This window comes from Oncorhynchus gorbuscha, linkage group LG24 (assembly GCF_021184085.1).
Source record: "Oncorhynchus gorbuscha isolate QuinsamMale2020 ecotype Even-year linkage group LG24, OgorEven_v1.0, whole genome shotgun sequence".
NCBI classification, from domain to species: domain Eukaryota; kingdom Metazoa; phylum Chordata; class Actinopteri; order Salmoniformes; family Salmonidae; genus Oncorhynchus; species Oncorhynchus gorbuscha.
The window spans coordinates 50,196,543-50,222,592 of record NC_060196.1 but is presented as its reverse complement, the minus strand read 5'-3'; the positions used below and the strand labels follow the sequence as shown (position 1 = coordinate 50,222,592).

Below are 26,050 nucleotides of genomic sequence, written 5' to 3'. Positions count from 1 at the left end.
ATCTTTTGCAAAAATGTACATTTTTAATAAGCAGTCTTCCCATAGGGTAAACTTTATTTTAAACATTACAACAGAGGACAACAATGAACCAGACCAAAGAGAAAGAACAGCAGCCCTCCAGATTCATCTCAATTCTTCGACCACTCCTCAACCTCTTTCCTCTCACGGATGACCTCTTCCAGGTAAGGCTCCAGGTAATGTACATCCTATGGAGAAAGGTGAAACACAAAAACAAGGTTAATTCTGTACATTTTCTCCCACCACCTCTACCGGATGTGTTTTTTTGTATAAAATAACATCTGGTAGACATTAAACAGCTTTGTAGGCGTCTCCAAACTCAACAATTGGCAAATTCCAATCTAACCTTAAGTCTCTACTCCTACATGCTTCATGTTGATTATTCAAGTAGTGTAGCACGGTATGGGAACAATATCACCTCTGACAGGCTAGATTTTGTCCTTCATCACATGCCATAACATCAACTGCTGTGAAACTTCTGACATATCTTCTATTTCCTCAGTGATATCTCAAAGCCCTTCCTGTACACAAACCATTGATTGTGAGACTATAGAGCCCAACAGTAGAGGTGTCATAATACCCATAAAAGCTAGCGGTCAAACAGGGAAATGATTCCAAACGTTTTTCCACCATTCATTTTCCCATAGGGGATTTTAGAAACACTTCAAATAAGGGTTGTTTTTCATGTAGGCTTACCCTGGTGTGACGTTCTGATAACCATGTAAAATATCTCTCAGACAAGGTGACTTATCAATTTATTCAGCTCTATTTACTCTCAGATTCTAAAATGCTAATTGCACCAAAGTAGTCATCATGTAAAACTACAAATCCCTGCATGTCATCTCTAGCTGACACCTTTACTAACAGGTGTTGTGTCAATTTAAAACATGCGAAAGACAGTTCACAGAATTGTCAATTTAAAAAAAACGTGCTAATTTATTCATGACTACAGTTAGCTAACATTAGATAGTTAATCCAGAGATTCTTGCAGTCTCCTCCAGATCATCATGGCATTTGAATTTCTTTATGATAGCCACATTAGCAGCGAATTAGTGTCTCATTTGGGGTCGGGGGGGGGGGTTAAATAGAGGTGAATATATTGATAAAAGTCACATTGTCCTAGAGTGGTTATCACGGTTATCAAAAAAAGTAACCTTGTCCTAGAGATTTACACTTATCAAAACATCATGCCAGGGTAAGCCTACATAAAACACAGACCTTATTTTAAGTGTTTCTAAAATCCCCTATGGGAAAAATGAATGGTGGAAAGATGATTGGAACCTTTTCCGTTTGACCGCTAGGTTTTATGGGTATTATGACCCCTCCGCTATGGTACTCTATATGCACTGTACCTCAAACTTGGGTTCAAATACTATTTGAAATCTTTCAAATACTTTGACCGTTTGCTCTAGCCTGCCTGGAGTGCCAGATGGGCAGGGTTTAACATTTTGGGGATATTCTATAGGTCCATTATGCCAGGCAAGCTCAATCAAACACAGAGAAAGTAAATTATATTTCAAATGGCATTTGAGCACAGGTCTTCCATACCTCCTCATATTGAGTCCACTGTTCCTTAGGCAGAACTGCCTGCTTCATGGACAGGTCCAGGGCTCTCTTGAGCCTGAACATCCTGTCATTGTAGACTTTCTCTGGGAGCCTCCGCAGGGCTTCTTTCACATCGCCATCCTCATGGATCGTGTCATCACGCATCAGACCTGCAAACAAAACAAGCACCACACAGTGTCAGAGAAATATCGAACTGAAGATTATATATGTTTCTAAGACTGAGTGAAAATATTTATCTGAAGACCCTCACAGATGGCCCCAAAGAAAAAGACTCCAAGACTTGCCAATTTTGTTGAATCCGGCCGCATTATAGTACCATTTACGGAAGCCGACCAGGAGTCTGCCGGTAGCTGCTGTGTGGGAGGCCAGAATAAGAGTCAGATCATTTGCTGTCAAGATTTGGCTTACTAAAACACAGTTAGAAAAGCAGTTGCAATCACTGCAGTACAAAAGCAACGAGACACCAAATCATGTTCTCTATTCATTTAAGAAGATGCTTAAGTAGATGAAGTAGAATTGGGATGATTACAGAACTAGGGACTTGAGGGAGGGTTTGACAGTATTATTTGGGACAAACCAAGGAGAGTATCCCAACTGCAAACATTACATTTGTGGTAGATAACTGGATAGAGTGATAGTAGATCACATGGCATGCTGTTATTATCTACAGAGTACTAGCTATGTGGGAACTGTGCGATCTGGACATATTTCTGACATCGAGGTGTACAGGAAGTATGTAGAGAGGACATCAGACATGATAATCAATGTCAGTAATAATACCGGGTACTGTTAGCTAGCCAAGTTGAGCTGGCTAGTATGCCAATTTATCTTGCTTTGTTTAAGTTTTAGCTAGCTAGATGTTTATAACTACCAAGTTAGCTAACGTTAGCAACTGCACCTAGCTAGGCAATGGATGCTGCTTAGTGTTTGACAATCGTCCATCTGTACTGGCGTGGCGTTTGAAAGTTGATCAGACCGAAGCACAGCTTTACCTATCAATTGAAAATGCATTTGACATATATTACATTTAAAGGTTAAATATGTCACTAGCAGTCTGGAGCACACCACTGAGCTCTCCCTTGATGTGTCATAGCTAGCTTAACATTAGCTAGGACACTCAGTAGAGGACACGACAAAGGAGATCTCAAAAACATGGATTTGAACACACCAAAATACCACAAATCAACATCCCACTTTACTCAATAATATGTGCAATGTTTCATCTCGATTTTGGGCTAAATAAATGCTTAAAGACAGGTGACTTTTACCTGGTGCCCTCGACCCCATGTTGTTCTGTCTAAGGTAAAACGAATCAGCGTCTCGTCAGCAACACTAAGAAAGTACTTCCGAGTTAGGGAATTTCGGAACATTTCACAATAAAGGTCCCTCACATACTAGTAGAAAAGTAACATTAACCAATATTTATTAATGATGCATGACAAATAATATTTAAGTGACGTTTGCATTAAATGTGGGTTTTAAAACATGTCACAAGGTAACATAAATTCCCCTCAATTACAAATCATGCATATGATAGCACAGGAGGCTGTTGCCACCTTGTGGGTGAGAACAGGCTTGTGATAATGACTAAAGCGGAATCAGGAAACATGGTTTCCAGGTGTTTGAAGCCATCCCATTTATGCCATTCCGGACATTATTATGGGTCGTTCTCCCCTCAGCAGCCTCCACTGTATGGTATGGAGAAAATCATATTATTTGTGCTGATGTAAAAGTGGGGTGGGGAGTACTCAATAGGGTCTGTAGAATCTATGTAATCAAATCAAATCTTATTTGTCACATGTGCCAATTACAACAGTGAAATGTTTACTTACAAGTCCTTAACCAACAATGCAGTTTTAAGAAAATAAAAAAATTAACCTAAGAGATAAGAATAACAAATAATTAAAGAGCAGCAGTAAATAACAATAGCGGGGCTATATACAGGGTGTACCGGTACAGACAGAGTCAATGTGTGGGGGCACCGGTGTCGAGGTAATATGTACATAGTAGGTAGAGTTATAGTGCTTGGACACTATACTACAGGAGGTTAATGACACCTTAATTGGGGAGGATGGTTTCATGGTAGCGGCTGAAGCAGAATAGGTGGAATGGTATCAAATACATCAAACGCTCCGTTCCAGCCTTTATTATGAGCCATTCTCCACTCAGCAGCCTCCACTGCAGTGGAAAGTACAACTACAACACTATACAGTAAAAACGATTATTTGTGCTGATGTATAAGTCGGGTGGGGAGTACTCAGTAGGGTCTGTAGAATCTATATATGGTGTCATTTCATGGGGTTCTGAATAATATGGAGTTTTGCTGGGTATTTAGACCAGAGTCCCCCATGAAATAACACCATATAAAGATTCTACAGACCCCTAGTGAGTAACCCCAACTGCACTTTTACATCGGCATATAGAATAGTTTTTTCTCTATAAGCCCATATGTCATTTATAGGCTTAGTGTATTGCATTGGGACCAATGGAATGGGTAGAGTAGAAAGTGCTGCTAGGGATTTAGACCACAGTCCCCCATGATAACACCGTATAGATTCTAGTGCTTGATCAGTATGGTGTGTAGAATATTATGTTCTTTACATTCATTTACTTAAACTCCAACCATTTGTTCCTTTTTATTTTTTGGATGATGTGTTTATTGTATTGTTAGGTATTACTGACCTGTTGGAGCTAGAAACACAAGCATTTTGCTGCACTTACGATAAACATCTGCAAATCTGTGCACTTGAGCAATAAACTTTGATTTGATTTATTTGTGCTCCACCTTATAATATACTTTATCCTATATATTTCCTATTTAGTATTACAAGTTACTCCTTATAAAGAGCTTCAAGTCCCCTCCACAACACCAACAAAATATCATGGTCCAAACATACCAAGAGAGTCGTGAAGATTGCTCAACGCCTATTCCCCGGCAGGAGACAAAAAGATTTGGCCTGGGTCCCCAGATCCTTAAAAAGTCTACAGCTGTCTCCCGAGTGGCGCAGCAGTCTAAGGCTCTGCCTCACAGTGCTAGAGGCGTCACTACAGACCTGGGTTCAATCCCGGGCTGTGTCGCAACCACCTGTGACCGGGAAACCCATAAGGCAGCGCACAATCGGCCCAGCATCGTCTGTGTTTGGCTGGCCGGGATGTCTTTGTCCCATCACACTCTAGCGACTCCTTGTAGCAGGCCGAGGGCATGCACGCTGACTTCAGTCACCAGTTGTATGGTGTTTACTCCGACACATTGGTGCAGCTGGCTTCTGGGTTAAGCGAGCAGGGTGTCAAGAAGCAGTGCGGCTTTGCAGGGTTGTGTTTCGGAGGCCAGCGATGGAACAAGACTTCGGAGGTAAAAAGACCCCCAAAAATGGATTATACAGCTGCACCACCGGTTGTATACGACCAAGTACATCACTGGGCCCAAGCTTCCTGCCATTCAGGACCTCTATACTAGTCGGTATCAGAGGAAGGACCAAAGAAATGGTCAAAGACTCCAGTAACCCAAGTCATAGACTGTTCTCTCTGCTACCGCACGGCAAGCGGTACCGGAGCGCCAAGTCTATGTCCAAAAGACTCCTTAACAGCTTCTAACCCCAAGCCATAAGACTGCTGAACAATCAATCAAATGGCCACACAGGCTATTTGCATTGCCCCCCCCCATCCTTTGTTTTTACACTATTACTTGCTTTTTATGATCTATGCGTAGTCACTTTACCCCTACCTACATGTACAAGTGACCTAAATTACCTTGAGTAACCTGTCCCCTCTCACATTGACTCGGTACCCCCTGTATATAGCCTTTTTTTATTGTGTTACTTTAAAAACAACTTTATTTAGTAAATATTTTCTTAACTCTATTTCCTTAAAACGGCATTGTTGGTTAAGGGTTTTATGCAAGCATTTCACTGTCTACACGTTGTACTCGGCAGATGTGACAAATACAATTTGATTTTACATTTTCAAAAACACAATTCTGACTGATCTGTCAGCCTCTTATGGTACATCTTGGTACACACATGCTCTTGTTCAACAGACACCTCAAAATAAACATGGACCTTTTACTCATTTACCAGACAGTCTTATCCAGAGCGAAATACAGGAGCAATTTGGGGTTAAGTGCCTTGCCCAAGGGCACAAAAATGTTTCACCTAGTCAACTCGGGGATTCGACCCATGACCATTTGGTTAATTGGCCCAACACTCTTAAAGCCTAGGCTACCTGCCGCAGCAAGATTCAATTGTAGAATTCTTCAATATCTTCTCTATTCACATAACACACATATACAAAAACTGTTGTATTACATCAATCACACTGTCTTCTGAAACAATTCAACGTCCTTTAGTGTCGCTGCTGCTACTTCATTGCAGAAGGCCTCATCTGGCAGGGAGACTAGCTTGTCTAGAGAGATGTAGTTAGGCTTGGCAGGGTCGTACTGAGCCTTGTCCAGGTACTGCAGAAACAGGTGTCTCTCTTTGATACAAAAGGTACTTCGCATTCAGGACCTGTAAAGAGGACAGATCACCTAGGTCAGACAATAGGTGACAGCATGTGTAACTGACCACAGGGAATTATGATTTTATGCCACGTTTAAAGGCCTTATGAATTATATTGTGAACAACCAACTTACATAAACAAAACCTCTGTTTTTAACCACAACTCAGTCTTCGGCCATGACCCAGGAGGGGTTACCCTCTGTGACCTGGAAGTCGCTCTGGATAAGAGCGTCTGCTAAATGACTTAAATGTAAATGTAAATGTAAGTAGTTCCTGATCCACCACTTGCTAAACATACACATAGCAAATAACTAATATATCCTGATACACATTTTCTGGAAGAGTGCAGAAAAGGATGATTCAAGACTGGTAGTTTATAGTTTAGCTGTGGGAACTTCACAATCAGGTCATGGGGTATGTTCATGGTGTTATGGATATAGTCAAATATCTGGGTCAGTTTCCTCTTATTAGCAGTAAGAACTTTGGGGATTACAGTGACGATGTGCTGGAGTTCATTTTCACAAAACCCCATCCCCAGTTTACAAATCTAGGATAAAAAATATGGATTCTGAGAAATCAACCTTTTTTCTTTTACAAGAATTAAGACAAATATCACAACTGATGTTTGCACTTTTCATACCTTAAGATTCTTCTTAACTGGCTCCAAACTCCCACACAGAAGTCTGGGAAGGCGAACCACGAAATTGATTAAGAATCATAATCTTACTGTATGTAATTTGTGGTGTGGATATTCTATGAAAAATGAAGTGGGACAAAACAATGTGATCATTTTTGATTGTCTTGGGTCAAACCTTTCACACCAAATTGTTTACCAAATTCAAAGCTGACCTTCTGAGCACTAAGGCCTAACTGCTGTTGGTAGAATCCCAGGCGGTTGTCCATCCTCTTTACAATGAAATTAAGCAGGTATGGAGTTCTGGACACCATGGAGGCCACAGACTCCGCGCTGAACTTCTTGGACCCAAGATATGCCACACTAATGTGAAAAAAATAGATTATTACCTTATACTACAGATCATTTCTAAATAATATATCAATGAAATGTATCACCTGTCATAGTCCTATAAGAGCTAAGGCTGACAGATGGGAGATACAACATGTCCCTACAGCTATAGGTATATCAGTTGAAAACACCAAGTGTACTCTCTGTCCCGAAGATAGTCAACCCTATGTGTTGCTGACTGTAGCAAACTTAACCTGCCAATACAACAACCATCCTATCTGCCCCTGTACCTGGCCTGCAGATTCTCCAGGCCCTTTGTGAGGATGAAAGGGTTGTGGCTGATCAGGTAGCCCAGCCGAGTCTTCCACTCCCAGCTGCTTCAGGAACACCAGCCGGGGGGCCTCGTCTGTCTGGAAGTCCAGCCTCAGCAACATGGAGCCCACGTTGGGCCTCTGCTCCAGTTTTCATAGCTGAACATCTGAATAGGGACCCAAAGGGTGAACAACAGGGTCACATTCATAAGTGCACATCATGGCAAAATGCTTTGAAGTGGAAAACAGACGCAAAAAATAAGTTTGCTTTTGCATAAATTCATGTAATCCCTCCCCATTTGTTTCAGTTTGGTGCCTAGTGAATACGATCCAGAGACATACAGAACATCTATTGCTCTGGTCCACTTCATACTAGACCAGGGATGGGCACTGATGGGGGTGGGGACCACAAAAAAGCAGAACTCATGAATGTTGGCTCGTGGGTCTGCATACCCACATCCATACACACACATGCAGTCAGAGCCGGACCTACTGTGAGCTTTTAAGTGCCCAAAGCAACATTTTGTTGGGGCGGGTAAAACATGCGAGTAAAACAGCTTAGCATTTTGTCTTGACAGTGGAGATAAAAACATAAGAAAAATGTATAGCAAATTTCCTGCAATTCTACAAATTTTGCCACGGGGCGTAGAGAAAATGTTGCAGTTTTAAAGAAAGTTTGCTGGAATTCTACACATTTTGCCATAGGGCAGAGAGAAGCATTTGAATTTTATAACAAATTTCATGCAATTATTTGCCATAGGGCAGAGACATGTTCACCCTTTTTAATATGACATCTGAGTGAGAGTGACTAACAAAATCAATGGGGGCCACCCGGTATGTAATTCGACCATGATTACTACAAGTTTAGATATCTGGCTGCTAGACTAATATACCAAGCTAAAACATAATAAACTCTGAAATGCCCCTAACTACATACGAGGACACCGAGGCCCGGACCTCTGTATTATTTTTCTAAATTTTTCTTTTTTTAAGGAATAACATAAATATATTTTTTTGTACAAAATAAAGAAAATTAATTACGGGTCAACCTCTAAATATTTCTGCCAGCGTTGATCAATGATTAGAACGCTTATTCTTGATATGACTGAGTTCTAATAGTTAAAATTATCATTTCCTGACTTGAATCATGAACAGTGGGTTTGTTCCTTATGTTCATTAGCCTTTTTAGGAACACCACTTTCTCACATGGCTAAATTCTCCCTATTGCGGCACAGGCCCAAGGGCCAGAGACGTGAAACTAACTACCACAGCTCGCACTTGGCTCAAGTAGACAACTAGAGTCAGAAACGATACCGAGTGTGTTTGCGAGATGCCGGACAAAAGGCAATTTTAAAACCGTTCTGCGACTGCTGCCATGTCTACAGACATCCCCCAAACAAACAAAAACCAACACTCTGAGAAAGAGTGCATATAGATATGTCTGTCAGTCAGGTGGCTAGACTTCTATTGCAGTAATGTTGAAGGGGACTGGCTAGTATTACTTAGCCAGCTAGAAGGATGAAGTAAGAAGCTAATGTTAAACGGAGCCTACCTCAGCAGGAGCAAAAAATACACTACCGAGTTCTCATAACTTTGCTTTACAGACAGTAGGCTACTGAGACGTTGCTGATGCTGCGCGTCAGTTTGAATAGTTTCTCATATGTTCCCCCTTTCAGGGGTTTAACATTACAATTGAAGCTAACAGGCTATGTGTTTGTAGATTCACCTCAGTCAATGGACCTACAGCAGCCAAGGTGATAATGGGTGAGGTCATTTTTGCATGCTTTTGCTGTCCAGATAGCATTTAAATGTGTTTTTATTGTATAGAAACACAGTAAATGAGCTTTTACTTTTAAAAAATGTCCTGGGGGAGGGGGTACCTCCCCTTGCAACCCCCATCCCCTCTTCTGGACCTCACTAAAACGCAAACCCTGGTGAACCATAAGAAGTTGAGGACAGAGCTACCACTTAGCCTATAGTCAGCGTTGGGTTAAACAATTGGCATCAGCCTGCTCTGCTCATACATGGGGGAGTAATGGGAAACTAATGGCTAATCAGATACAAACCCTAAATGGACTGAATCTACCTAGCTGTACAAGCTTGCTGAGTGTCTCTGACTTGTTGATATAGTCTGAGGGAGATGGATATAGCAGGCAGGGCTGCCCATTATTACCGCCTCCTCATCACTGATCTCTTCTAATGCAGTGTCCTGGGGCATCGTCCAAATCTGGAGAGGGCAAAAACTTTAGGGAGAAGTGACTAGTGTGTGTGGTGTGCGTTTGTACACAGGAGTAGCATTAGTACCTAAAGCAGTCTGCCACTCCTTCAGCGACATCCCTACATTTCTGAGTTGATGGGAGAGAGGATTCTGATATGGAACCATATCAGTCCCATAAGTATCCGTGTTTCGTTTGAAATGGTTGGACCTTGGCATGAGATTCACAGTAACTCTGCACTCCTAGTTTCCACCTCTATTGTGTCTGAGATGGGTTCTGACTTCTCTAGAGCATGGAAAGCAAGACTGGAACACTGAAATCATTCCGGAAGGCTGCAGGGCATCAGTGGAATAATGGAGGGTGATGATACCCACAGTCGTTGACAGTAATGAGGTACATCTCTGACACAGTTGGATACAGGTTGAAGCGATGGAGATCTGTTATAGAAACAGAGTACATTGTGACATGAGAAGGGTGTCTGTAAGGTGAATGCACCAATTTGTAAGTCGCTCTGGATAAGAGCGTCTGCTAAATGACTTAAATGTAAATGTAAATGTACATTAAATATATGCAGCTAACTGGAATAGAATATCACGCAAGTCACACGTTGTTCAGCCACTATATGTATTACTTGAGCTTGACTGGTGGAGAATGTTGTTTAGAGAAGAAATAGATAAAACAATGATTGAGGGGCATGTTTAATTGAGCTAATGGCTAGCTAGGTAGCTAACGCTAGCTGGCTTGCATAGAGTAATCATACGGGCAGACAGAAATAGTCGTTTTTGCAAGTACAAAATGGATAAAACCATGCAATAAATAACAGAAAATGGGTCAAAACATGAATATGCCCGCTGAGCAGACGTAAAAACAACAATAGATATCGCCAATGTCAATCTACTCACGTGTGTGCTCTCACGGAAGTATTGTGGAAGCGTCCTCTCCAAGGGATGTACCAAAATACGCATACAGCAGGGGAATTAGCTAGTTCAGCCTAAAACAATATATGAAGGACCAATAAAGAAAACTCCCTTGTCCTTTCATTGTGAATTTCTGGTGTTATAAATATTAAAATATAAACTATTTCTAAAGGAAGATTGCAGTGGAATTAATTGGGAGTGTTGGTATTGGAATGTGCATTCCTACTACAGCCCTATAGTTTGTTGAGTTGATTGGCCGTTTTCAGGTTTGTTCAGTCTTCTCTCCGCCCATCCCCAGTCCTCATCAATTTATTTACAGGCAGATCAACCTGTCACGTCGAGAACTGCTGACACAGGGAATTTTGTGGAAGAAACTCCTTATCACTCAACCATGGCGCCTGCTTTGGGATCCCATAAATTAAGCACGGATGATGTGAATGACATGTTACACTTTCGGATGATTAACGAGCAACAAGTGGAGGGCATCAGCATTAACTTTTTCTACAAGCCTCACACTCTCACGCTTTTGACGTTCACTGTGGCTAGCTTGATGTACTTCGTCTTTTCCAGGTAACCCAATATTCGTTGACAGCTCATTTGACTTGCCGGTAGGCCTAGTGGTTGTGCTAACTTGGCGTAGCTATCTAACCCAAGTGTAAACCTAAATTGTATAATTAAACTACAGATGATTAGACATTTAAAGGGGCAATGTGCAGTTGCTACATCCATTTTTGGACTTATAAATTAATTATATGTACCCATTGATTCATGAAGAATATAAGTTATAAATGCTTAGTTCAACTGTCAGAACCCAAAAGATAAGCTTGTTTTACTCCAATGTTTGTAAACAAAGTAAATGTAAACAAATACTATATTGACTCAAAACATGGGTTAAAGTATACTTTTGATATCATGGATGGTCCATCCTTGCATCCATAGCTCTGTTGATGAATTTGAGAGTGGTTTAATTTCTCCAGCCCCATCTCTCAGCTTTTTACTGAAACGGGGCTGTGGAAAACGCATTGTTATTGTTTCAACTGCTGATTACATCTTTAAAGGTCCAATGCAGCAGTTTTTTTAGTTCAACATCATTGGTGGGTAGCAATTTCTCAAGCAATAATGTTTCTACGACTGTCTGAGAGGTTATTGGCAGAGGTTTGGAACTCTCTTTCGTATTGGTCTATGAAATGATTTACGGCCTGGTGTTGTCACCCAGGCAGCCCAAAACTCCATCCCACCAAAACAGGCTGAAACTTCAGCAGCTCTCTTCAAACCGCTTTCACATTAAAATTATCTTCATTTTCAGAATTTCACAGAATCATTCCAACCTCAATGTGGAAATATATATAAAACACAGGAAAATCACGTTTTTAATTGCACTGGGCCTTTAATGTTATTTATTGTAATAATATATACAATGCTGAAAATGCAATAATCGAACAGAAACTTTATTAAATGTCACATTTGAATGTCACATTTACTTTATCATAGTAAACCTCACTTTATCCTCTGAAAATAATGAACAAATTGCAAATCTCAGCCAATGCTTTTTGACATCAAACCCTGCTCTCTTTTCCAGGGATGACGCAGATGTTGACAACAACCTTCGAGTGGGTTTCCTGTTGGTTGTCTCCTTCTTCCTCGTCATCAGTGTCCTGGCCTTCCCCAATGGTAGTTACTCAATGTCACTGCCTTGTACTTGTCAATAACCCAGCCCAGCACCTGGTGGAAAGGGTGTGTCTGAATGTTGATGGGTGGGAGGAATGTTGTAGATCAATGGTCACATAATAGACATTCAGGTCTTTCTGGTTTTGACTGTGCGAGTGAATGATGCACCTACTGCTAGTGGGTATGCTACGTAAAATTTTGAACTGCAGTATATGAGGGTTTTGGTCGATCCACTCTGATAATGGTAGAAACATGTGTAAATGCGTTATTTATCCACTTCAGGTCCATTCACAAGACCACATCCTGCAATTTGGCGCATGGTATTTGGTGAGTTGTCCTACTGCAGAGTACAACAAGTCACAGTGTCAGTGGAGCACCTCTACATTTACATTACATTTAAGTCATTTAGCAGACGCTCTTATCCAGAGCGACTTACAAATTGGAACCATGTCCATGGAACTCTGCTCTGATTGGTTCCTTCCTGTTGTTGTCAGGTCTGAGTGTTCTGTACTTCCTGTTCCTGGTCTTCCTCATCTTCCTGAACTGGGCCCAGGTGAAGAGGCTCATGTACTGGGTGGACCCCAATCTACGCTACGCTACCCGTGAGACTGATGTCATGGTGAGTCATTATGATCTCGGTATGCTACAGTGTCTACCTCATGCCCGACACCATATTTGGGAGTAGGGTGAAGTTGCCCTAGATGCTGATTAAGTGATCATAGTTTGGTTTCTCTACTCCACTCTACGCTCTCCTCCACCCTATGTGTTAATGTCATCCAATTACATTTGTGCAGGTAATACCAGCTTTCTGTAAGAGGGTGAACCATAAGACGTTGAGGACAGAGCTACCATTTAGCCTTTAGTCAGCGTTGGGTTAAACAATTGGCATCAGCCTGCTCTGCTCATGCAATTTCACAAAATGTTATTATTAAAACTGTTATTGTTAAATATTGATAACTTATCTCATTATTCAAAAGCTGTGAGATAAAGAAAATTAAATCGCTGATACACTTCAAATAACATTTAATTTGTCAAATGATTCATAAACGATTGGTTTTGACTATCAGTGAAGTTGTTCCCAACAATGCAGGGAGAAATAATAGAAAAATTATAACGAGGAATAAATTCACAATGATTAAGGATAACTTGGCTACATACACGGGGTACCAGTACAGAGTCCATGTGCAGGGGTACGAGGTAATTGAGGTAGATATAGTTAGGGGGAAAGTGACTAGGCAACAGGATACATAATAAACTGTAGCAGCAGCAGCAGCGTATGTGATGAGTTGAGTTAGTGCAAAATGGGTGAATGCAGATAGTCCGGGGAGCTATTTGGTTAACTATTTAACCAGTGGTGGGAAAAGTACACAATTGTCATACTTGAGTAAAAGTAAAGATACCTTCATAGAAAATGACTTAAGTGAAAGAAACCCAGTAAAATACTTGGATGCCTGTTGATATGAGCCATGACCAACCTTTTTAAAGAATTTTATGTCTACAAATGAGCGTGTTATCGGGCGATAGTCCTTTAGACAGGTTACCTTGGCTTTCTTGAGCACAAGGACTATGGTGGTCTGCTTGAAACATAGGAATACAGACTAGTTCATGGAGAGGTTGAAAATGTCATGGAAGACACTTGCCAGCTTGTCAGCTCATGCTCTGAGTATGCGTCCTGGTAATTTGTCTGTGAATGTTAACCAGCAGCATACCAAGCATCCTACTACTGGCTTGCCTCTGAAGTAGGGTTGGTCCTGGATGGGAGACCAGATGCTGCTAGAGGTGGTGTTGGAGTGCCAGTAGGAGGCACTCTTTCCTCTGGTCTAAAAATAAATAAATCCCAAATTCCCCGGGGCAGTGATTGGGGTCATTGCCCTGTGTAGATTGCTGTCTTTCGGATTGGACGTTAAATGGGTGTCCTGACTCTCTGTGGTCACTAAAGATCCCAAGGCACTTATTGTAAGAGTAGGGGTGTTAACCCCAGTGTCCTGGCTACATTTTCAATCTGGCCCTCATACCATCATGCCTACCTAATCATCCCCAGCTTCCAATTGCCTCATTCATCATCTCCAGCTTCCAATTGGCTCATTCATCATCCCCAGCTTCCAATTGCCTCATTCATCATCCCCAGCTTCCAATTGGCTCATTCATCTCCCCTGCAACTATTCTCCAGGTTGTTGATGTAAATGAGAATGTGTTCTCAGTCAACTTGCATACTTAAATAAGGGCTACGGAGAGTGTGACCACTCAATCGTCTGGATCAGCTGGGGCTCTCATACATGGTTAAGTGTTGCTTGCCTCGAAGCGAGCACAGAAGATATTTAGCTCATCTGGTAGGCTTCCATCACTGGACAGCTCGTGGCTGGATTTCCCTTTGTAATCTGTGATTGCAAGCCCTGCCACATCCGATGACAGTTTGAGCCGGTGTAGTAGGATTTGATCTTGGTCCTTTATTTACGCTTTGCCTGTTTGATGATTCGTCGGAGGGCGTAGCGGGATTTCTTATAAGTGTCCGAATTTGTGTCCCTCTCCTTGCAATCAGCAGCCATAGCCTTTAGCTCAGTGCTTTTGTTGCCTGTAATCCTTGGCTTCTGTCTGAGATATATACGTATGGTCACTGTGGGGACGACGTCATCCATGCACTTATTGATGAAGCCGGTGGCTGATGTGGTAAACTGCTCAATGTTACCAGATGAAACCGGGAAAATATTCCACTCTCTGCTAGCGAAACAGTCCTGTAGATTAACATCCGCTTCATCGGACCACTTTTGTATTGAGCTCGTAACTGGTACTTCATATTTGAGTTTTTGCTTGTAAGCAGGAATCAGGAGGATAGAGTTACGGTCAAATTTGCCAAATGGAGGGAGAGGTGTGTGTGTGTGTGTGTGTGGTAAAGGTGATCTAGAGTTTTATTTTTTAATTTGATTTTTCCCTCTAGTTACATAGATGACATGCTGATAGAAATTAGGTAAAACGGATTTCAGTTTTCATGCATTAAAGCCACCGGCCACTAGGAGCGCCGCCTATGGGTGAGCATTCTCTTGTTTGGTTATGGACATATACGGCTCGTTGAGTACGATTTTAGTGCCAGCATTGGTTTGTGTTGGTAAATAGACAGCTACGAAATATATAGATGAAAACACTCTCGGTAAATAGTGTGGTCTACAGCTCATCATGAGGTATTCTGACTCAGACCAGTAGAACCTCTAGACTTCCTTAATATTAGATATTGCACACCAGCTGTTGTTAACAAAGAGACACACCCCCTCCTCTGAGCTTCCTCAACGCCATCATTCTGTCCTACCGATGTATTGAAAAACATTTATTTATATATACCATTTCCTTGTTCAGCCACGACTGAGAAACAGGATATTACAGTTCTTCAGATCACGTTGATAGGATAGTCTCATACTGAGTTTATTCTCCAGTGATTGCACGTTCACCAATAGAACGAAGGGTAGAGGTGATTTATCCGCTCTCCGGCATTGTCTCGTCCGGGATCCCGCAGGCCGGCCTCTATGGCGCCATCTTCTTCGAGTGTCCGCAATAATCAATATCTCTTTCGCCTCCGACTCATTGAAGTAGAAATCCTCGTCCAAATCAAGGTTAGTAATGGCTGTTCTGATGTCCAGAAGCTCTTTTCGGTCATGGGAAACAATGGCAGAAGCATTATATGCAAAAAAAGTTATGATCTACGCAAAAAAATACACATAATAGCGCAATTGGTCAGGAGCCTGTAATACACCTGCTATTCCCTCCAGCATGAATTTGCACCATCATAGTCTCGCAAAGGCCTTCCTTACAAATCTCTTTGATTCAACAATGCGTGAGCAAAGCCTGGACATCTAAGGCGAGCATCATCATGACTCACCATTCTGCTGAGCCACCACTGTCTTGTTACGTTTCTCATCTGCCTCTTCTGTGTCCGTGTCTTACCTGGCTCTTCCGTGTCTTACCTGGCTCTTCCGTGTCTTACCTGGCTCGTCCGTGTCTTACCCTGCTCTTCTGTGTCCGTGTCTTACCTGGCTCTTCCGTGTCTTACCTGGCTCTTCCGTGTCTTACCTGGCTCTTCCGTGTCTTACCTGGCTCTTCCGTGTCTTACCTGGCTCTTCCGTGTCTTACCTGGCTCGTCCGTGTCTTACCCTGCTCTTCTGTGTCTTACCTGGCTCTTCCGTGTCTGTGTCTTACCTGGCCTTTCTCCCCCTGCAGGAATATGCAGTGAACTGTCACGTGATCACCTGGGAGCGGATCCTGAGCCACTTTGACATCTTTGCGTTTGGGCATTTCGGGGGCTGGGCCATGAAGGCAATGCTCATCCGCAGCTACGCCCTCTGCTGGACCATCAGCATCACCTGGGAGCTCACTGAGGTAAATAAAAGGTGCAAGGAAGTCTGTGTCTGCTTCCCAAATGGCACCCTATTCCCTGTACAGTGCACTTATTTTGTGCAGAGCAACAGCCTTGGTCAAAAGCAGTGCACTATAAAGGGAATAGAGTGCTGTTTGGGACACGTGTCTTTGTGAAGTGCTGCTCGATTTCCATCAACAGATCCCATTTTGGGATCTGATTGATTTTAAATATTCTGTTGCATTGGCACATTTTGAGTCAGTTTGTAACTCCCCATTCACCTTTGTCTCTGTCTGTCTCTCCCTCCCTCAGCTGTTCTTCATGCACCTGCTGCCTAACTTTGCTGAGTGCTGGTGGGACCAGTTGATCCTGGACATCCTCCTGTGTAATGGAGGGGGCATCTGGTTGGGCATGACTGTGTGTCGCTTCCTGGAGATGCGGACCTACCAATGGGCCAGCATCAAGTAAGTTCTCCTCCTACTGGTGTCCTCCCTTCTCCTGTAGTGTCATGACAGATTTTAATTTAAGTTAAGAACAAATTCTTATTTATTGTGCGCCGCCCTGTGGGACTCCCAATCACGGCCGGATGTGATACAGCCTGGATTTGAACCAGGGACTGTAGTGATGCCTCCTGCCTTAGACCACTGCGCCACTCGGGAGCCCAGATGACACAATACAGTTCACCAGTCCCAATTAAAATACATTTATTATATGGAATTGCTGCCTGCTCTGATTTAGTGCATGTGTGCTTTCTCATCAATGTATGTCTCTTAATGCCTGTACAGTATCTCTGTGTTTAACCTTGTGTGCCTAACTGTCTGTCAACACCCATCGGTGTTACTTCCCAGTGTGTAAGTGTATGCCTCTCTGTATATCTGTATCTATGCTGTTTCTTCAGAGACATCCACACGACCACAGGGAAGCTGAAGCGGGTTGTGCTCCAGTTCACCCCAGCAAGCTGGACCTACGTACGATGGTTAGACCCCAAGTCCTCCTTCCAGAGGGTGGCAGGGATCTACGTCTTTATGATTCTCTGGCAGGTGAGCCCTACCCTCTGACCTGGAAATGATACATAGTATTTAGTGCCAGGGTTAGAATTCAGAATCCAGTTTTATGTAGTTACTCTGTGTATATTGACTTGAAAGTAATTTGTGATTGAACTCTTTTGGGAAACAAATGGAGTTAAACTATTTACTAAAATTAGTAGTGTTTTCTATGATCCTACTACATACCTGAAGGTTATGGGGTAGATTGTATGATATCTAAGCTGTGTGTACAGGGATGTTTTAATATACACGTTGCTATGCTACGACTTTACTTCCTGTCTGTCTTTACTTCCTTTCCTTTAAACAGCTGACTGAGTTGAACACGTTCTTCCTGAAGCACATCTTCGTGTTCCAGGCATCTCACGCTCTCAGCTGGTGCAGGATTCTCCTTCTTGGAATCATCACAGCCCCTACTGTACGGTAGGGACCTTTTCCACCACGCCACTCCACACGTGTACTCTACATTCTAGAGGCAGAAGGGAATTATGACAGTTTGACACGTGCAGCCTCTGTCTCTTTTCGTATAGATGGAATTGAGTTGGAAGAAGTTTTAAACAGAATGTTTGACAGAAATCATTTATCTTGATGACAGTCGTTGTTTTGATGGCTGTAGATAAACTGTATTGAATGTTTGTCTTGTTCTCTCAGACAGTATTATGCATATCTGACAGACACACAGTGCAAACGAGTGGGAACACAATGCTGGATGTTTGGGTGAGTCTTTCCTGTATCCTCTAGTGGCCATTTCCTGCTGTTGCTGAACTCCACTCTAATCTTGGGACCACGTCATTGACAAACGTCTCAGAAATGCTGTGGATGGCAAATTGGGTCACGTCCAATTTTGTTCAAAATATTGATGCTGACCTCATCGCTGTCCCAAGCTGGTGATTTCCCCGACTAGGCTTTGGTAACCATGGGGACCAGACTTACTTTCTCTTGCTCTCTCACTATAAATCCAAAACAATGAGGGCCTTATATGCCCCTGGCTTCACCCCTTCAATATTATAAGCTCAGCGAAAGTCTAAGTACCCTCTGCAGTCTGGTGACTAGAATTAAGGAGGAAATGTATTTGTTTTCTGTGATTTTATTTTTTTGTGTGTAGTGTGATTAACAAAAAATGGGGCAATTGTTTAATAAAAACAAATATATATTTTCTAATAGTATCCCTGTTGTAAAATGTAATTATTGTTAGAGGTGAATGTTTGTTGGTGGTCAGTGTCCGTTAATAACGGTCTCTATCTAACCCACAGGGCCATAGCCTTCCTGGAGGCACGTTAACGGTCTCTATCTAACCCACAGGGCCATAGCCTTCCTGGAGGCCCTGGCGTGTGTCAAGTTTGGACAGGACGTGTTCTCTAAAACACAAGCTCGGTCTGTGTTCCAGTGGCTTCTGTGTGTGGTAAGGGCTGTGTGTGTGTGTCTCTATCTCGCTCTCGTGCTGTGTGTGTATGTGTGCGCATGTGATACCCTCCAAAGCAATTCTCCCTGCTTCAATTACCATACCTCAAGTGTCCATAACAGTGACATGTTATTTAGACTGTGTAATTCCATTGGTATGCATGTGACCTCTATGTGGGTGGTACTGTAAGTGCTCCCATTGTTGTCAGTGCTCTCTACATCTCTCTCTCTCTCTGTAGGCTTTCATCACACTTCTCTGTCTGTATGGGATGGTGCGGTATGAGCAGAAGTATGAGCCTGAGTTAAAGGTAAGTCTGCAGCCAGTTTCCAGTCTATTGTACAGAAAGGCTATGTCTGCCTTTGTCTAGTGTAGTTTTGTCTTTCTAATTGTTATTTTTGCCTCTAACTGACTATCAAGAACCATCTTTTCTAGAGTGTCTCTGAGAGTGATGATGGCAACCTAATAGAGTCATGTGATTACAGCCCTGATGACATTACAGGTAAGCGTTCGACTTAAGTTGAATGAGGTCTTTTTATATAGCAGATATACGGAAGTTTACATATACTTAGAGTCATTAAAACTCATTTTTCAACAACTCCACAAATTTCTTGTTAACAAACTATAGTTTTGGCAAGTCGGTTAGGACATCTACTTTGTGCATGACACAAGTAATTTTTCCAACAATTGTTTACAGACAGATTATTTCACTTATAATTCACTGTATCACAATTCTAGTGGGTCAGAAGTTAACATGCAGTAAGTTGACTGTGCTTTTAAACAGCTTGGAAAATTCCAGAAAATTATGTCATGGCATCTGATAGGCTAATTGACATCGTTTGAGTCAATTGGAAGTGTACCTGTGGATGTATTTCAAGGCCTACCTTCAAACTCAGTGCCTCTTTGCTTGACATCATGGGAAAATCAAAAGAAATCAACCAAGACCTCAGAAAAAAAGTTGTAGACCTCCACAAGTCTGGTTCATCCTTGGGAGCAATTTCCAAATGCCTGAAGGTACCACGTTCATCTGTACAAACAATAATACTCAAGTATAAACACCATGGGACCACGCAGCCGTCATACCGCACAGGAAGGAGACGCATTCTGTCGCTTAGAGATGAACGTACTTTGGTGCAAAAAGTGTGAATCAATCCCAGAACAACAGCAAAAGACCTTGTGAAGATGCTGGAGGAAACAGGTACAAAAGTATCTATATCCACAGTAAAAATGAGTCCTATATCGACATAACCTGAAAGGCCGCTCAGCAAGGAAGAAGCCACTGCTCCAAAACTGCCATAAAAAAAGACAGACTACGGTTGGCAACTGCACATGAGGACAAAGATCATACTTTTTGGAGTAATGTCCTCTGTTCTGATGAAACAAAAATAGAACAGTTTGGCCATAATGACCATCGTTATGTTTGGAGGAAAAAGGGAGAAGCTTGCAAGCAGCAGAACACCATCCCAACCGTGAAACACGGGGGTGGCAGCATCATGTTGTGGGGGTGCTTTGCTGCAGAAGGGACTGGTGCACTTCACAAAATAGCTGGCATCATGAGGATGGAACATTATGTGGATATATTGAAGCAACATCTCAAGACATCAGTTAAAGCTTGGTTGCAAATGGGTCTTCCAAATGGACAATGACCCCAAGCATACTTCCAAAGTTGTGGCAAACTTACTTTGTTGTCCTTAAGCCAAGGTATTGGAGTGGCCATCACAAAGCCTTTACCTCAATCCTATAGAACATTTGTGGGCAGAACTGAAAAAGCGTGTGTGAGCAAGGAGGCCTACAAACCTGACTCGGTTACACCAGCTCTGCCAGGAGAAATGGGCCAAAATTCACTCAAATTATTGTGGAAGGCTACCCAAAACGTTTGACTCATGTTAAACTATTTAAAGGCAATGCTACCAAATACTAATTGAGTGTATGTAAACTTCTGACCCACTGGGAATGTAATGAAATAAATATTAGCTGAAATAAATTACTCTCTTCTATTATTCTGACATTTCACATTCTTAAAATAAAGTGGTGATCCTAACTGACCTAAGACAGGGAATTTTTACTAGGATTAAATGTTAGGAATTGTGCAAAACTGAGTTGAAATATATTTGGCTAAGGTGTATGTAAACTTCCGACATCAACTGTATATATTTGCTGGTGTTTGTCAAGGAGCATATTTCCTATATGTATCCTCTTGTAGGTGAGAGAGACTCTCGGAATAACTCAGCCAGCCCATCTAAACCAGGGCGAGGCTCTGCGAGAACCAAAGCTGTCAATGGACACGAAGATTAAAAGCAATGAGAGCCAATGAAGGGACTACGGTACATCCCTACTGCACCCAACAACTCTGTGGGGAGATGGAAGGAAGAGAATTTGGGTAAGGAGGTTCAAGAGGTGGGGATATTACATTAGTTGAAAGGTGGTTAAAGAACATTGATGAGATAAATGAAGCATAAACTGAATGGAAAAGTATGAGCAGAGAGCTTTACTACATTTACATGAGTAATTTAGCAGACGCTCTTACCCAGAGCAACCCCCCCCACTTCACTGTGTTTGTGAGATCAACAAAAGTTGAATTTACCACTTGATGAGGAGGCACCAACTGTTGAGTTTACAATCTTCACAGAATTGACTGAACACCAAGGTGTACTGAATGCATTTTTACTCTTCACACTCTTCCCCCTCTTTTGTTCAAATGATGACCATAAATATTACAGGATGGATTTTATTTAACTTACAATGAAAATCTAAATTATGTGAAGCTAAAGCCCGAATGTTTTAGATGCTTGGTTTCCCTTTTCCGTATTCAGAGTTTATTATTGCTAATTATTTTAACTCATTCAGTTCAAGCTATATATATATTAAAAGTCAGAGTTCACATTTTTCTATTAGAATTTGAAAGATAATTTAAATACATTTTACAACTGACTAGTATTGAAATGGAACTGGTCTCAACCCTGTTTGGACAGATCTGTTTTTAAGATCATTCCAGACCTTAAATGTTTAAAATGTTGATTATGTCATGACGACTCACTTTGTCTAAGTGAGTGTGTGAAAGGTAATATGATTAACCATTGTTTTTATACAAGCATTAAGAGTGCATTTGTTTTGCAAGAATTATGTGAACTGCATACTGTTGCAAGATAATTTATATGAATATAGCTTTCTAATAAATATTTAAAACAGGACAAAGAATTGTTTTTCTTTTGTGTACAAACAATTTCTACCAGTAGGTGGCAGCAGAGAATCATTCTTACCAAATAAAATGTAATCTCATTGTTGTCAGTGGATTTATTACTGGAGTGTTTGAAAAAAAGATATTCCCACAATTTCCCATGCTTTGTGGATTGAACAAATTACACTATGACAAAATAGTGCATGCATACACATGTTTTGATGGTTTTATTCTAGTGCAACTGTTTTGTATTCATCAATGGTGGAAAAAGTACCCAATTGTCATACTTTAGTAAAAGTAAAGATACCTTAATAGAAAATGACTCAAGTGAAAGTCACTCAGTAAAATACTATTTGGTTTTCAATATAATTAAGTATCAAAAGTAATTCTGTATATTAAGCAAACCGGACCATATTATTTATTTTTATACATGAACAGCTAGCCAGGGGCACACAAGGACGACCAGGGATGCTCTCTTGAATTAAACCATTTTCCTGTCCTGCTTGGCATTCAAAATGTAACAAATACTTTAAAGTGTCAGGGAAAATGTATGGAATGAAAAGTACATTTTCTTTAAGAATGCAGTGAAGTAAAATGTGTCAAAAATATAAATAGTAAAGTACAGATTCCCCCCAAAAACCAACTTAAGTAGTACTGTAAAGTATTTTTACTTAAGTAATTTACTCAACTGGTATTTATTTATTTTTCACTGGGAAATTTAGGCAACGTGACATTAAGCCTGTTCATTTCACTTGTCACTCAGTGCAATGTCCGATATGTTTGATATTTATGTAAAAAATGTATATTACACATCAATACAGGGACATTCCTGTGAATACAATGAATAAATAAAATAATAAAACACCAGGTGTGTACATCATTTAGATGTGACAAAGCAATGAGACATTAACAGACATTGAGACATGACCTCTAATTTTTCCAACTTTATAAAATTGTAATAGTTCAATGAAAGAAAAAATAATAATAAGGAATTTTCCTACCCCTGTTTACATTTATGAATATAATTATTTGGCCAAGACAATAATGTTAATAAAATAGTTATGATCGGCATTACAAGGATAAGCATAATGCCATTTAACATCCTCAAGGGTAAACAGGTAATTTTGGAGATTTTATACACTACCATAGTTTACTGGAATGGTGGCATGAAACAAATAAATGCTCTATAGATTCAGAATCAGAGGAACAAAAAACACAAGGCACTTTGTCAAATTTGAACCTTTTGTACAATAACCCCTTAACAGGCTAGATGGAAGAAAATATTTAAAAATATGTTCCTTTAACTTTTGGGATAACTGGACAATTAAGGTAAAAGGTGGTCTCTTTTGACCATAGCATGGGTTGGCCAATTCCATAGCAATATATTGAATTATAATCACCAAAAATGACTAAACTGACAATCATATCCACTTATTGTTGATTTTTTTTATCCAAAAGGTTCAAGTCATTCACTTGTAAACTTGGAAAAGTGGGAACAACCTGACAATATAACAAAGTGTTCTGAATAAGTCCAAGTATATGAAGTGGAATTGCTTTGCAAACCTTAATAAATTCTCTCTGAGTAATATTAACCTGAAATTGACCAATAAACTCATCAAACTGCAGAAACTCCCCTGTGTTGTCTAACAAATTACATACAAAATGAATACCCTTGTCAAACCAAAGGCCTTTGAAAATAGACATTTCAGGGTTGTTAGAGGCGCACAAGCGTTTTTAATGCCTAAACTACATTTCCCATAGTTCTCATTTTACGTGAAGCTTCCTTGCATGAGGGTATGTTGGAGGACTGAGCGCGCTGAACTCTAGGATATGACAGGACGACTATCTGGCGGCTAGTTGAGATTCGATCTAGCCATGGCTGCCACGGGTGGAGGGAAAATTAGAAGCAGAAGATATCATATCGCTTCAAAACCTTACGCCAAAAGCAAACAGGTAAATGAAATGACCATATTCGTATGGATGTTCCACATTGAAGGATAGCATGTAGTTTGTTAACAGTTGTCTTTTCGCTCTTGTGTTATTGTTTTCTTTGAGACATTTTTGTGCGGCCTAGTCTTAGCGCTCACGGCCTCCACGCTGTGTCAAGCTAGCTAACTAGCTAATTTAGCAAAGTGATGGACATTGAGCTGGTTCGGGGACCAAGCTAATATTACCAGCCAATATCTGTTAACAGGTGTTTCTTTTTAATACAGTTACTGTAAGACTAACGGCAGCGATACTTATTTGACACGCTGTCGTGTAGAAATATTGAACTTTACTAGGTTAGACGTAACACTGGCTTCTTGTCAAGTTTGCGTACCTGCTGCGTAGCTATGCACTAGCAGGTAGTTATCTAGGTTATGATGCTAACAGCTAGCTAAATGTACAAGCTAGGTATCATTGGTTAGCTTTTCATTGTCTCGCTGCCAACGTCCTTGTCATGTAACGTTCGCTATGGCATATCATAACAATTATTTGTGGCTTACATTGTCTAACGTTAATCATGAATGTATTTAACTATATTTTTTCTATGTTTTTAAAAACAGTCGGCAGTGGGGTATATTTACGTTTCTTAGCGGTTTAGCTAGATACTAGTTGCTAGCTAACGTTAATGTGTAGTGCGCACTGTGATAGTTAACGAGCTCGGTAACGTTAGTTAATAATAACAGTATTGTTTTAAGTCAACCCACATGGTTGACCACTAGCTAAGCAAGTAAAGGCTAGTTAACGTTACGACGTGGTAACAATCTAACGTTACAAAGCAAAGGCAACACAAATACAATCAGTAAACTAAAATTAACTGTCAACATTAGTCCGTGATGGTAGCTATTCAATCTTTTACTATATTTCTTGAAATCAAGGCAATATTATGACCTGGTTTTGTTCATTTCGAAAGGGGCATAAATGTGAGGCGGTGTAGAAACGTAACCAGTCGTAGCCTGGTGAGAACACACCACAAGAAAGGCGGGATACATATGCACCGAGCAGTGTCACTCGATCCCTCTACGTTAGTCGTCCTGCTTGCTAGTTGTAGGCGATGTTTTGTTGTTGTTGTGTCGCTACAGTTAGAAATTGGAATATCTGTGAGTAGTAGCCAACTTGTCCTGCGCTGTTCTTGATATTTATATAGCTACCTAGCTAATTTCTTATTTATCTAGCTAGATAACGGCAGTGAACTGCAAAATGTAACGTTACTGGGATTTATTGGACTGTTCGTCTGATTTTGTGATTTTTGCAGGTAAATTCAATACAGGTCCCACTTATTTGACTTGCAACTAGTCTGGATGGGATTTTAGAATGACTGGTCATGGCTGTCCATGTTGTTTAGAACAGGGTCATTCTAAGTCATATCATTATCCAGATTTTCAGGACCATTAAATACCTTGACATGAAATCCCACATTAGATTTTCATTGTCTTCAATACATGTCAGTAAATAAGTAAATATATTCCTACATTTTCAGATGACAGGTAGGGACAATACACCAGTTAGGAGTGTCATATAAATTAATTGTATTAATAGTCCCTGGGCAAAGACAGGAACTGCTACATTGTAGTGATGCACCGATACATATCTGATATTTTCCTTGCCAAAAAAACCCATATAGAGTTACAATTTTATCCTCCTTTTTAAGCATTCTATTACAGTATAATAGGTAACACATGGATGTAGCGGTCTAAGGCAGTGCATCTCATTGCAAGAGGTGTCGCCACTGTCCCTGGTTCGAATCCAGGCTGGATCACATCCAGCTGTGATTGGGAGTCCCATAGGGTGGTGCACAATTGGCCCAGCGTTGTCCGGGGTAGGCCGTCATTGGAAATAAGAATTTGTTCTTAACTGACTTGCCTAGTTAAACAAAGGTTACACACCACAATGACCAAAAATACATTTGGATGGCATTTACCTATGTTCCCATTACCAGTAAGACGTAA

At 41.0% G+C, this 26,050-nt stretch overlaps 3 protein-coding genes and 1 pseudogene across 5 annotated transcripts in view; 2 read left to right on the top strand and 2 right to left on the bottom strand.

Moving 5' to 3' along the window:
• Position 1: 1 nt before the first annotated feature.
• On the bottom strand, positions 2 to 2,935 carry LOC124012158 (cytochrome b-c1 complex subunit 7-like). The gene is made up of 4 exons (XM_046325631.1): positions 2,853 to 2,935; positions 1,869 to 1,937; positions 1,567 to 1,733; positions 2 to 206 (listed from the first exon to the last, which is right to left on the bottom strand). The coding sequence occupies exons 1-4, from the start codon at positions 2,869 to 2,871 to the stop codon at positions 129 to 131; spliced, it is 333 nt and encodes a 110-aa protein (XP_046181587.1). The 5' UTR covers positions 2,872 to 2,935; the 3' UTR covers positions 2 to 128.
• Positions 2,936 to 5,200: 2,265 nt separating this feature from the next.
• On the bottom strand, positions 5,201 to 9,573 carry LOC124012263 (annotated as a pseudogene).
• Positions 9,574 to 10,818: 1,245 nt separating this feature from the next.
• ptdss1b (phosphatidylserine synthase 1b) lies at positions 10,819 to 22,124 on the top strand. Its single transcript, XM_046325629.1, has 13 exons — positions 10,819 to 11,058; positions 12,068 to 12,159; positions 12,439 to 12,483; positions 12,651 to 12,775; positions 16,363 to 16,521; positions 16,811 to 16,962; positions 17,397 to 17,538; positions 17,852 to 17,964; positions 18,193 to 18,258; positions 18,844 to 18,943; positions 19,182 to 19,250; positions 19,376 to 19,442; positions 21,144 to 22,124. Exons 1-13 carry the CDS (start codon positions 10,880 to 10,882, stop codon positions 21,233 to 21,235), a joined length of 1,401 nt encoding a protein of 466 aa, XP_046181585.1. The 5' UTR covers positions 10,819 to 10,879; the 3' UTR covers positions 21,236 to 22,124.
• A 1,798-nt stretch (positions 22,125 to 23,922) lies between these two features.
• LOC124012630 (nuclear pore complex protein Nup153-like) overlaps positions 23,923 to 26,050 on the top strand; it is a 28,902-nt gene continuing 26,774 nt past the window's right edge. For all 3 annotated transcript variants that reach the window (XM_046326467.1, XM_046326466.1, XM_046326468.1), the window contains exon 1: positions 23,923 to 24,071. In XM_046326467.1, coding sequence (XP_046182423.1) covers positions 23,994 to 24,071 — 78 coding nt within the window. In that variant the 5' untranslated portion in view covers positions 23,923 to 23,993. The remainder of the gene's footprint in view (positions 24,072 to 26,050) is intronic.

What these genes read in the sequence shown, in the direction of transcription:
- ptdss1b (XM_046325629.1), top strand. Translation starts at nt 10,880, where the DNA reads ATGGCGCCTGCTTTGGGATCCCATAAATTAAGCACGGATGATGTGAAT. An exon ending in ATGTACTTCGTCTTTTCCAG is followed by an intron (nt 11,059 to 12,067) that starts GTAACCCAATAT and finishes TCTCTTTTCCAG; the next exon opens with GGATGACGCAGATGTTGACA. An exon ending in TCCAGTGGCTTCTGTGTGTG is followed by an intron (nt 18,944 to 19,181) that starts GTAAGGGCTGTG and finishes CTCTCTCTGTAG; the next exon opens with GCTTTCATCACACTTCTCTG.
- LOC124012158 (XM_046325631.1), bottom strand. An exon ending in GGCCGGATTCAACAAAATTG is followed by an intron (nt 1,734 to 1,868) that starts GCAAGTCTTGGA and finishes TTTTGTTTGCAG; the next exon opens with GTCTGATGCGTGATGACACG. An exon ending in AGTGGACTCAATATGAGGAG is followed by an intron (nt 207 to 1,566) that starts GTATGGAAGACC and finishes CTTTCTCCATAG; the next exon opens with GATGTACATTACCTGGAGCC.